The sequence below is a fragment of the Dromiciops gliroides genome, chromosome 1 (assembly GCF_019393635.1).
Source record: "Dromiciops gliroides isolate mDroGli1 chromosome 1, mDroGli1.pri, whole genome shotgun sequence".
In the NCBI taxonomy this organism is placed as follows: Eukaryota; Metazoa; Chordata; class Mammalia; order Microbiotheria; family Microbiotheriidae; genus Dromiciops; species Dromiciops gliroides.
Genome location: NC_057861.1, coordinates 65023191 through 65035892, shown reverse-complemented (window position 1 = coordinate 65035892; position 12702 = coordinate 65023191). Strand labels below are relative to the sequence as shown.

At 39.7% G+C, this 12702-nt stretch overlaps 1 protein-coding gene across 1 annotated transcript in view; it reads right to left on the bottom strand.

Annotated features, from left to right (window-relative positions):
* Positions 1-11889, bottom strand: part of CHAF1A (chromatin assembly factor 1 subunit A) — a 57803-nt gene extending 45914 nt beyond the window's left edge. Inside the window, exons 1-3 of the mRNA XM_043975551.1 lie at positions 11649-11889; positions 8790-8840; positions 4863-5707 (exon numbers count right to left, since the gene is read on the bottom strand). Of these exons, the coding sequence (XP_043831486.1) occupies positions 4863-5707; positions 8790-8840; positions 11649-11700 (948 nt within the window). The 5' untranslated portion in view covers positions 11701-11889. The remainder of the gene's footprint in view (positions 1-4862; positions 5708-8789; positions 8841-11648) is intronic.
* Between the last annotated feature and the right edge of the window lie 813 nt (positions 11890-12702).

Genomic DNA, 12702 nt, shown 5'->3' with positions numbered 1-12702 from the left:
GAGGGTAATTTCCAGTCAGAGGGAATATAGCTGGTTGATGAGTAAGGGGGCACCAGACCCAGGTGATGATAATGAAGGGGCTAAGACATTATAACTCCAATGCATGATGCCCCAGGATAGATGGGTGCTCTCGAGTAGGTAGGGAAAGGTTACTATAGCTTTCAGTAGGTTTCAGCCTACAAATTAGGAAATAGAACAACTGGGGGAGGGGGGGTAGTTGATAGGGAGAATAGAACCAGCTCCCAAACACACCTAGTGTTACAGACATATGGGAAGCACAGTCCTACTTCTGGGAAGGTAACTATAGCTCCCGCACCAACTGCTAAGTCCAAATACTCTTTGCTTCTTGGAGTGCAATTCAATTTAATTAAATAAGCATTTGAACACGTGCTATGCCCCAAACACTTAGCTAGGTACTAAGACCACAAAGACCAAAACAAACTAACCAACCAGAAAAGGTCTCTACCTTCAAGGGACTTGTATTATTATGCTGAGAAAAGACGCATGCACATAAGTATATACAAAATCTACACTAAATAAGTACAATGTATTGGGAGGTAGGAGTGGCTTGAGGCATTAATAACTGAAGAGGAATTAGGACAGGCCTCCTAGAAGGTACCTGAGATATGTTCTGAAGGAAGATAGGAAGCCTAGGAGGTAGAGTCCAGGAGTATTCTAGGCACGAGGGGGCAGCAGACGGAATCTCATATAGAGACAATAAGCAGGCTACTTTGGGTGGAACAAAGAGGGAATGAGGGGGAGTAAATGTGTAGATCAGGCTGGAAAGATACTAGAAGCAGATTGTGAAGAGCTTTAAATGTCAGAGGAGTTTGTATTTTATCCTTGAGATAACAAGCAGTATGGGAGTGACATGGTCAAACTGATGCTTTTGGAATATTAATTTGACACTGTGGATTTAGGATAGGAGTGAATAGAAACAAAGGCTACATATGATGCTACTGCAACAGTCCAAGAAGAGGTGATGGGGGTCTGAACTAGGGTGGGAGTAGTATGACTGAAGAAAAGAGGAAGGATAGGAAAAATATGGAGGCAGAAAAGCAAGATTTAGTTACTAATTAGAGAAATGGGGTGAGAGTGAAGGGTTAAAAGCTGGGAACCTGCTTAACTGTTCCCTCAACAAAAATAGAGAAGTTAGGGAAAAGGATCAATTTTAGATGGACTGAAAAAAGGGAGAGGTAAGTGTTAGAAGAAGGAATACACTCTAGTAAATTCAGAACATTTAATTTCAGAAGGTAGCTGACTAAAATTGGGGTAATCATTGAAGAGCAGATTGAGAAAAAGAGGGGGTGGGGGTTTAAGGAGGGGAAGAGGAAAAAACAGAAGAGATTACAGGAGCCTGAAGTCTAAACTGAGATAAGTGGGACACATCTTGTAAAAATGAGTCAGGCTGAAGGAATTAATTTATTTACTCCAATACCAGAAATACAATACCAAGAACTGAGTCTTCATGATAATCAACACAAAGCAAGTTGAGGCTTTATCCATTAAGCCAAATCACATTATATTTAGTAAAACCCCCCAGCAATAAAGTCAGGTTGCCAAAACTAAAGTTTTCCTTGAGCACATGGGGTAGATACAATTGTCAAATGGAAGACACTACCAGAAACATTAATCAATGAGGCCTTCTTGCTCTTTATCTACCTTTTTTTTTTTTTGGTGAGGCAATGGGGGGTTAAGTGACTTGCCCAGGGTCACACAGCTAGTAAGTGTTAGGTGTCTGAGGCCGGATTTGAACTCAGGTACTCCTGAATCCAGGGCCGGTGCTTCATCCACTTCGCCACCTAGCCGCCCCTTTATCTACTCTTTTAAAACTCAACCTCAGGGGGCAGCTAGATGGCGCAGTAGATGAAGCACCGGCCCTGGATTCAGGAGTACCTGAGTTCAAATCCGGCCTCAGACACCTAACACTTACTAGCTGTGTGACCCTGGGCAAGTCACTTAACCCCCCATTGCCTCACGCAAAAACAAAAACAAAAAACTCAACCTCAAAGTTAGAATTTGGGTGTTTTTCCAAACTTCCTACTTCTAAACAAAGTTCTACTTTTTCAGTATCTAGGGTAATATTTCTATAATAGCCTCCAGATTAGTTAAAAGACTTATTATTTGGGGAGAACTTTTAAATAAATGGCAACAAAATAGCACATGGACAACCCAATCCACAAAAAAATATTAAGAAGACGAAAAAAAGACCTCTAAACCCTGGGTAGATCTAAGGAAAATTTACAAAAAAGACTCAGTGAAGAAGAACAGAGGATGAGAAGACATGGATTAACTACAATCTGAGGGACAGCTAGGTGTTGAAGTGGATAGAGCATCGGCCCTGGAGTCAGGAGTACCTGAGTTCAAATCCAGCCTCAGACACTTAACACTTACTAGCTGTGTGACCCTGGGCAAGTCACTTAACCCCAATTGCCTCACTAAAAAAAAAAAATAATAATAATAATAATAATTAATTAACTACAATCTGCAATAGTGGAAAAGATAACCACAGCAATGAGATCGTGGAAAAATCAAAATGTTATTACTACTAGAATTTTCTCCTAGAGCATCACAAAAAAAATTAAAATTAACAATTCAAAGGTGAAATTAAGCTTCAAAACTGTACATGATGAAGTGAGCAGAACCAGGAAAACACTGTATACAGTAACAGCAACATTGTTCAATGATCAACTATGACAGACTTAGTTCTTCTCAGCAATACAACGATCAAAGATAATTCCACCAAAAGACTCATGGTGGAAAATGCTTTCCACATCCAGAGAAAGAACTACAGAGTCTGAATGTAGATAAAAGCATACTATTTTCACTTTGGGGGCTTATTTTTGCTTTCTCATGGTTTTTCCCTTTTGTTCTGATTCTTCTTTCAAAACAAGACTAATGTGGAAATTTGTTTGACATGATTGTAAATCTATAATCTATATCAGATTTCTTGCTGTCTTTGGGAGGGAGAAAAATTTGGAACTCAAAATCTTATAAAAAAGAATGTTGAAAATTATCTTTACATGTAATTAGAAAAAAATACTATTTAAAAAAGAAAAAGATTGTACTTAATACAAGAGAAATTACATCTCCAGCACTTAAACTATGTAAGATGTAGCATATTAATTCCTAAATCCATAATAATTCATTCATATAATTGGTAATGTTTCTGTAGTACTTGTGCATTTGACAAGGTCAGATGTTTACTTCATTACTCTACACCAAAGATACCATTTTTGGTGTTCTCAATGTAAAAAAGAATCTTGTAGAGAGGAAATGGGAATCAAAAGTAAATTATTTAAATGAAGATATGTACATTTCTTTTTCTCAGTGTTCACTGGATGCAATACATCATGTGATAAATTAGTTCTCCCACAGTAGCCTAGAAAAAATCCAAATAATTGATAAGTCTACAAATGGATGCAAAGTGCTTTACAAAACAAGATGGCTGACATCAGACTTTATTAAAAACACTAGATATTTATAAAATACATCTGTGACAGGAATTTAATATAAATCCCAGAGCTTTACATTAAAATTTTTTTTGAACATTAAAATTTCAAAGAATTTTCCTTTATCCTTTCTTTTGAAATAAACTGATCTCTGGTGAGTCATTCTCCCTTGAAAAATAGAGGCACTAGGGGTAATGTTCACACTAAAAATTACAGCATTTATTTTCTAAAATCATACTAAAACCCCTACGATCATTTGGCCATAAGGAAATATTCTACCATTCCTGATTGATGTTTGAGGAACTTTTTTTTTTTTAAAGAAAGTCATTCTTGGAAATACAAACCTAAACGTTCATTTGAAAAAATGGAAGGAAAAAAAACCACCTCAACCTGATTAATAGGAAAAGGTGTGATATAAACAGATTTTAAAAAACTACAATGAACTCCAAATGAAGAAAATGACATGCTGTTATAGATATTTTATGTGTTGAGATCCATATTATTATTTAAATGTAAATATTTACAAAGTTAATTGATTTTGTTACAGTTTAAGGTTAAATTTAAAATAAATCTTTTTCTTAAAGCAAGAAAAAACGTATTCCTTCTTTACTACCATACCCCTTGAGAAAAGGATAAAAGGAAAGAAACCACAAAGATACAAGCTGAAAAAAGGCCAAAGAATGTAATAATTTGGGGGAGAAATAAGAAAACAGAGCCATTTAAGATGATAGGTTTCAGCAACATTAACTTTTTTTGTTTAAACAAACAGCATGATATGAATATCCAATTTGAGGTATAAATCATTACATAAAAAGGAGTTGTTAGTCATTTTTCAAAATCTTCTATTAACTTTATCTAAATGACAATAAAAGAAAGCTATCAAGAAGACAACTAAATGAGCTAACAAGGCCATCATCAATAACTAACAGACATATAAAATGTCATTACAGAAGCAGTACTTCTGGGGCCTTTCAAAACTAGTCTGAAGAGACAAGAGAAAAAAATAAGAAATGTGCTAGAAGTTTCTAAACAGGCAGCCAAAATAACTAAAATTGATGCTACAGAATTCATAAAGCTGACAAGGCAATCCAAGTTTTGTGTTCTTCTTTTTCCCTACCTCTGACAGTTTCTAATCATTTCAGTTCCTGTCGGCAAATTCCATAAGGAAAGGGACAGGAAGTGAATTATTTTTTATTTAACTGCCACTCTGCTGAAATAGATTGAAGCCAGTATCTGAAATGAGGTTTCTGAGGTACCTGTTCAGGCCAATTACCCACAGCTAATTGAGTTGGCAATAACTACATGCAAATTAGGCACTTAGAACAGTCTCCTCAATGCCAGTGATTAGCACACCACAATGCATGGTGGTTTTTTAAAGGCTTTTTTTGAAATATACTGAAAGATACTTACCTTATGTACAGGTGTGGTGGTAGATAAAGGACTAATATTGATTCTCTTTTTCTCAGATACAGATGGTCCTTCAGGTGAACTAGTGGAAGAGGGAGAGCTCAGTGAGGAGTGACTAAGTACAGAGTCACCTTCAGGGCATAATTCTAGGACCTCACTTTCAGAGGTAATGCTCTCATCCAAATATGCCACTGGAAGTGATTTGACAGCCAGGATATCCTGCAAGACCACTACAGGCACCTTCCCTTTACAAAGGATACCCTCGACTTTACTCCAACTGTCCTGCTTCTTTTCTGAGCACATTTTTGGAAGATGTATCAACTCAGGGAGGGATGTGAATGAGCCTTTCTTTGAGTCTTCATCCTTCAAGACTTCATTCTTATGTGTTACAGTGGAATCTTCGGAACTGGCCTTCTCTGATATTGCCACCTTGTGATTCTGAATGGCATTTGATGGCCCCATCAGAGCTTTGTCTTCTTTTTCTCTGATCCCATTTATGGTCTCTCTGGATGAAAATGCTTCAGAATTTAATTTACTGTGGTCCATAGAACTGACCAGTCTGTCATTAGAGTCTTCTGTCAAATCAATTATGACCAGTGGTTGGTCAATTTGGCTTTTCACCTTTCTTGTTAAAAAGTTATCTAATGGACCCTTCCCATTCACAAGTTTTGAAGTGAACTCCACTCCAGAGTTCAACTGACAGTCAGTTTCCAAGTTCTCCAAAGGTGTATCTAAATCAGAGACTTTATTTTCAACAGAAACACTTTGAGAACCTGATTTCTTGCTATCTGAGTGTCCATCAGTTTTCTCCTTTGGTACAGGAATCAATCTCTTGAAAGGCAATCGAGCTGAAATAGCAAAAAACCAAAACCAAAAAACTACCATTTAGTAAGTAGTAATAATATATATAGCCCTTTAAAATTTTCAAAGCATTTTATATATATTATTTCATTTGACCCATACCACAACTCTGTGAAAATAGGTGCTATTATTTATTATCATCTCCTTTTTACAGATGAGGAAACTGAGACTGAAAGAGGTTAAGTGATGCCTAGGGTCATACAGCTAGTCAATTTCTAGAGCAAGATGAATTTAAATTCAGGTCTTTCTGAACCCAGGTTCAACACTGTTCTCTATATGCCATCTTGTGTGTGAGTAAGGGCCCAGATATGCAATCAGAAGATCAAGGTTCCAGGATTATAGTTCCGTTTAGTTCCTAGCAAGTGAATTTTGGAAAATGGTTTCATCCCTTTGAGCCTCAGTTTCAATAACAGAGCGATAATCCCTATTTTACCCACCTCACAAAGTTATTGTGAGGAAAACACTTGAAACCCTTAAAGTTCTACGGATTATGGGATCATGTTGAGACATTAAGAGTAAAAAAAAAAAAAAGCCAAGACAACTCAACAAACACTTTGGCAGGCACTGTGTTAAACATTCAGAATACAAAGCCAAAAACAAGACATTTCTTGTTTTTAAGGAGTTTATGTTCTATTGGGGACATATAACTGAGAAACAAATGCAAGGCAACCTAAAAAAGAAAAGTACAACTGGAGGATTAAACAAAGGCCTCATTCTGATAGAAGATGGGACCAAAACTGAGCCTTGAAGCTAAAAAGGCAGAAGTGTGGGGAGTGAGCATTCCAGGTTACAGAGAGTGAACCAATTTGGAGAGATCATAGTGTACATGAAGGGTTATGACAGAAAGTCTGGAAAGATAGGTTGGAGCTAAATGGTGAATGGTACAAAATGCCACGCTGTTTGCATTTTATTTTATTGTCACTTAATGTTATTGCCTTTAAAATTATTGACTTTATCAAACTTAGAAAAGGAAGAGAAAGTGAAGGGAAAAAAGCAATACTTTTTTCTTACTAGTTTACCATCAAAGCTTGTCCTGAAAAAGAATGCTGACAACCCTTTAACAAGGTTATTTCAGAGTTCCAAAAAAATTTGAGACTTTCTGGATCAACTGAAGACATATGTAAGAGTATAATTTTCATACTCCACATTCGTCTATCACAAATTCTACCTACTCTTTACAGATGAGTCCTTGAACATGATCCAGCTGCTATGAAAAATAAATTTAGTCTTGAGTGAGGCCTAAGAGAGAGAGAGTATCTGAGTCTCAAGCCTTAATGCTAGCTATGACTGTGGACAAGTCACTTAACCTGCTCAACTCACAGTCTCCTCATTTGTAAAAATGAGGATAATAATATTTGCACAATCTACTTCACAAGGTTATAAAGAATACACTTTGTAAATTTCAAGTGCTATAAACATAGGAGCTATTTTTAAATTTTATCTAGCATTCTTAAAGAATGAGTTTTTTAGATATATTTTCCAAACAACAGACATCTTAAACTGTGGGTTTGGTTTTTTTAATTTTTTTTTTCCCCTTTTGGAGGCAATTGGGGTTAAGTGACTTGCCCAGGGTCACACAGCTAGTAAGTGTCAAGTGTCTGAGGCCGGATTTGAACTCAGGTACTCCTGATTCCAGGGCTGGTGCTCTATTCACTGAACCACCTAGCTGCCCCATGTGGGTTTTTTTTTAACCATCTTAATGGAATCATTCTCAAATATACTACAGACTCAGTGTCTCAATACAGTACACTCAGAACAATTTAACCTTGACACCCCAGAGTCTTCAATAGATAATCAATTGTTGTACTTAAGTCAACAAGAATTCAATAAGTTCTTACTATGATCTTGGCACTCAGCTAAAATCTGGGAATATAACAAAAGGCAAATATATGATCTCTACCCTCATGAAGTCCACATCTAAGAAAGGAGAGAACATGCAAATATACAGAGTAGATGGAAGGTTATCTTATCAGGGAAGGTTTTAGCAGTTGAAAGGACTAGGTAAGTTAAGAGACAGAGTTGAGGAGTCAAAGTATTCCAAGTATAAGTAAGAATATATTAGTATTGGGGGCAGCTAGGTGGCACAGTGGATAAAGCACTGACCCTGAATTTGGGAGGACCTGAGTTCAAATTCAGCTTCAGACACGTGACACTTACTAGCTGTGTTACCCTGGGCAAGTCACTTAACCCTCATTGCCCCACCAAAAAGAAGAAGATATTAGTATCAAGAACAAGGAACAAGAAGTTGGCCAGGTAGCTGGTTAATAGAGTACATGGGAGGAAATAAAATGTATTGTTTATCCCTACAGTACATGGTATTAGACTACTGGGCTTTTTTTGTTAGAAGTACTTCTGTCTCCCTCCACACAGAAAGATGTAACATTTCATTGCTATCAGTGTGTTTCCTTCTAGTAGCAATATCCTTTCAATAAAAATTATCCACTAATCTTTGGAGAACTAAAATTGCTAGGAAGAACCAGATAATAAAATTTGATAAATCAGAAACATTAATTTTACATATGATACTAAATCTGGTGGGAAAGTATCTATGGTCTTCTCTTACAGAATAAAGTGTATGATACTTTATGAACTTTTCCACCATTTTTCAGGCAATTAAAGTTGCCTGAAATATGACTACGGGGTAAGCAAACCATTTCTGTGTAAGAGAAGAGATATTCTTCTTTTCTTTTTTGGTGAGGCAATTGGGGTTAAGTGACTTGCCCAGGGTCACACAGCTAGTAAGTGTCAAGTGTCTGAGGCCAGATTTGAACTCAGGTCCTCCTGACTCCAGGGCCGGTACTCTATCCACTGTGCCACCTAGCTGCCCCAAGAAGAGATATTCTTAAACTGAATTCTTTGTTTAAAACATTAAAGACCCAATAAGAAGCCTCCTCCTATAAGCAGCTTGTAAGTCCAGTTTACCAGAGGAGGAATATATATGAGTGTGTATGTGTGTATGCATCTATGTATGTATAACAGTTAAACAATAGGTCACAGTGATTTACATTAAAAGATACTAATAAAGAAAAAGTTTCAAACTTGATTCTTTATCCCATCCCAATAATTTACCTTGTACTAATTTCTTGGCTGGAAAAGCTGGTCTGTCTTTGCACTCCATGGCTGTGAATAAAGGCACCAAAAAATAAATTACTAAACATTGAAATCAATCAGCAAATATTTACTAAGCACCTGATGTATGCAAGGTATGGTATAGATACAACTACAAGTAATACAAAGCATAAAACTAAGCTGTCCTCAAGGCAAAACATAAGTAGCAAATTAGTGGTCCAGAAAATATGTGCTTCGAAAATTCAGGAGAGTAGATTACTATGGAAGAAAGGAAAGCTTCAAGGAAGGACTGGAACTTGAGCTCCATCTAGAAGAAGAGGTAGGAATTAGACAAGGAGATATGAATATACATATTTAGGATGACTTCTATAATACTTTGATAATGTGGTATGTTAATGTAATATAGCTGAACTGGGAAAAGAAAAAATATATATTATATAACCGTTAATTTTTCTAAGGACAAAAAAACTCCCTGAGCCTCAGTTTCAACTTCTCACATCTATAAAATAGGAAGGCATACAATTTCATAGAATGTTATGAGAATAACAAATATCTGTAGTGTGCTCAGTTTCCTTGCTTGGAAACTGATATGATGAAGTATATACCAAACTAAAATGAAAAAGCTCTAGAAAAACATTCACTGTCAAATTAACCCTAAATAAATCATCCCAAACCGGACTGTTATCAATCTCCTCTAACAAAATCTTCAAAGTCTATTGTTTATTGTTTAAAGACAATTAATTATGTCGTTTCCGAAGAGTTTCAGAACAATAGAATGCCAATGGACAACTGACACCACATTTTCACCACAAAAAGTTGAAAAATACACGCACTATTGCTAAAAACAAAACAGAAAATTAGATGGAGCCTTTTATGATATTCAGCAAGCACCAGCTAGCTGGCTATCCATGGAATCAAAACAAAACCCTCCTTCCAAGGCTTAAATGATAAAAGCAGACCCAGAATCAGCATCCTCTTTCATCTAGGTATCCAAAGGGAATGAAGAAGGTATTAATGCATAATGAATGAGGTCCAATATGGCATGATACTAATACCATCAAAACAAAAAGTTTTTTCTGCTTATCTCTTCTCAGCTCAGGGATATGAAATTTTCAGCCACCTCATCTTTCAAATTGTATTCCTTCACAACATTCATCCACAGAAAGAGAAGAACTGTGCCAGCTGGCTTCCACAGGATATCAACAATTTCACTGAATTATCAAAGATGTAATGGTGGAGAATGCTGGGTTCAAATAAGGCTTCACTTAACTTCTCTAAGCCTATTTCCTCATCTCTAAAATGGGGATAATAACATCTATAGTACCTCTTCTACTGGGTTGCTATGAGGCCCAAGAGAGATAATTTACCCAAATTGCTATTTAAATACTGGCTGCCTCAGGCAGCTAGCTCTTCAGCATCACCTAGGCCCACCAACAACCCTAATGACAAAAACTTATTAAAATTCATTCAATTAAGAACATTAGGTGCTTACTGATTAGAGAGACAGTGAATATTGGGCCAGCCTCAGTCAGGAAGATGGGTTCAAGAAATGCCTCTAACACAGGGGCAGCTAGGTGGCACAGTGGATAAAGCACCCGTCCTGGATTCAGGAGGACCTGAGTTCAAATCCAGCCTGGCAAGTCACTTAACCCTCATTGCCCCCCCCCACTCCCCCAAAAAGAAAGAAATGCCTCAAACACAAACTAGTTGTGTGAGCCTGGGCAAGTCGATTAAACCTCTGAGTGCCCCAAGCCACTCTCTAAGACTACAAGTTACAAAGGATTGGTCATATAACGTTGGTGCTGGTGAAATCACAGTCTCTCTCCACCCTCAAACCATTGGCACTAGACAAGAGTAAGTGTAAGACCTTATCCTCAAGGAATTTATAGTCCAGTAGGGAGATATGACATACACTGGAAACCATGATACACAATATTACAGTATCTATATCTTCAGTAAAACAAAGCAGTTCTCAAACCTTTTGGTCTACATGACCACTTTACATTCTTAAAGATCATTCTTGACTGCCCATAGAGCTTTTATTTATGTGGGTTATAGCTAGCGATATTTACTGTATCATAAATTAAAATAATATTATTATGAAAATAAGTTTTTCACTTCCCAGACCCCCTCCAGGGGTCCCCAGAACACACTTTGAGAATTGCTGGACTAAGTGATCTCTGTACATATTTTGTCTTTCTCCCATATGATATTTCACCTTATTGGCCCAATTATCCCCTCTACAGAATGGACAGAGAGACTGGACAAGCCTATTTCTCAAATTCCTTCCAGGCACCTTCCTCTCTGAGGCTGGGCTTTATGCCTTTGTAAAATGAGGGGCTTGGGTTAAATGACCTTCCAGGTAAGCCCTTCTAGGGCCAGTGTGGCCTAACCGGAGGGATGCTGAACCTGGAGTCAATGGACCTGGGCTGGAATCCTACCTCGGACCCTCACTAGCTGGGCAACCCTCTGCCTCTCCAAGCCTCAATTGTCTTATCTGTAAAATGGAGACAATAACAGCCAAGAGTGTGGTTCCGAAGCTCAGGTAGGAATGAATAATGTATGTAAACCTTAGAGCTCTAGATGTCAACTCCCATTATCAGCATCCTGTCTTTCCCGCTTCTACTCTCTGGGACTCAGTTTCCCCATCTGTAAGTCTAGAAGGGGTTGGCCCAGGAGGGCCCTAACGCCCTCCACCTGGGCTCGGCATCCTGGGGTGCGAGCGGGGGAGCTCCGGCCCCCAACTGCCTCGAGCCCCGGCCCCCTCCCCCAACGGCCCAGCGCAGCGCTCAGGCCCCGCTCCCCGCTCCCCCACCGCCCGCTCCCCGGGCCCGAGAGGCGCCGCCGCCACTCCCGTACCTGTCACCACCCCCCTCAGGCCGAGCGCCGGGCTCTCGGGTTCCTCCAGCATCGCCCCGGCGGTGGCGACGCACGGGAGCGGGTTCCCCTCAGGCGGCGGCGGTAGCGGCAGCAGCGACCACAGCGGCGGTGAAGCAGGGCCCGCGCGGCGGCTGCTTCTCGCCCGACCTCCCGCCCGCCCACCGGCGCCGCTGCTCCAGCCGCCGCGGCTCGTATTTGGCGGGAACCTCGGCGACCCCACCATGCGACCCGCTGATAGGGCAAGAAGCCGCCACGTGACCCGCTCAGGGGCCCCTGGGGAGGGAACAGGGAGGCGGGACGGAGAGGAGGCAACCTCGCGAGATCAAGTTCTTCCTCCGGCCTATTGACATTCCTGAAGGGAGGGCGGAGGGCTCTTTCTTCCACCGCTTGATAAATCATCCGACAGCTGGCTCAAAGCCCAGGAGGAGGTGTCCAATGATTGGCTGACGGAGGCGTCAACGTGAAAGCTCAGCTTCGGGATTGGACAGCCTGGAGAAGGGGCGGGCGTTCCTGGAGTGAAACAGGACCTTTAGACGTCCAGATGCCACTTACGCGTAGTGCAGTTGCGTGTGCTGCAGTGGAGTGCGTGGGTTCGCTGCGAGCATTGTAGAAGTCAACTAAGGCTTCTGACGCGGGCCTTGCATTCCTTTGCCCTATTGATCTTTCAACGGCGCAGTCCTTCCGGGGACTCCCTATCGATAATAATAACTAGCATTTATATAGGGCTTTAAGGTTTTGTCTTCACAGCAATCCTGGGAAATAGGCGCCACCGTTATCCCCATTTTATAGATGGGGAAACTGAGGCAGGCAGCGGTTATGCGACATTTCCAAGCTTAGGCTATCAACAAGTGTTGGTTGGATTTGAACGCAGGACTTCTCACCCATTGGGTAGCTGGGTATCGAGTGGGTAGAACGCTTCACTTGGAGTCAGGAAGACTGAAGGAGTTCAAATCTGGTCTCAGACACTTCCTAGCGTTGTGACCCTGGGCAAGTCATTTAACTTCGTTTGCCTCAGTTTCCTCATCTGTAGAAT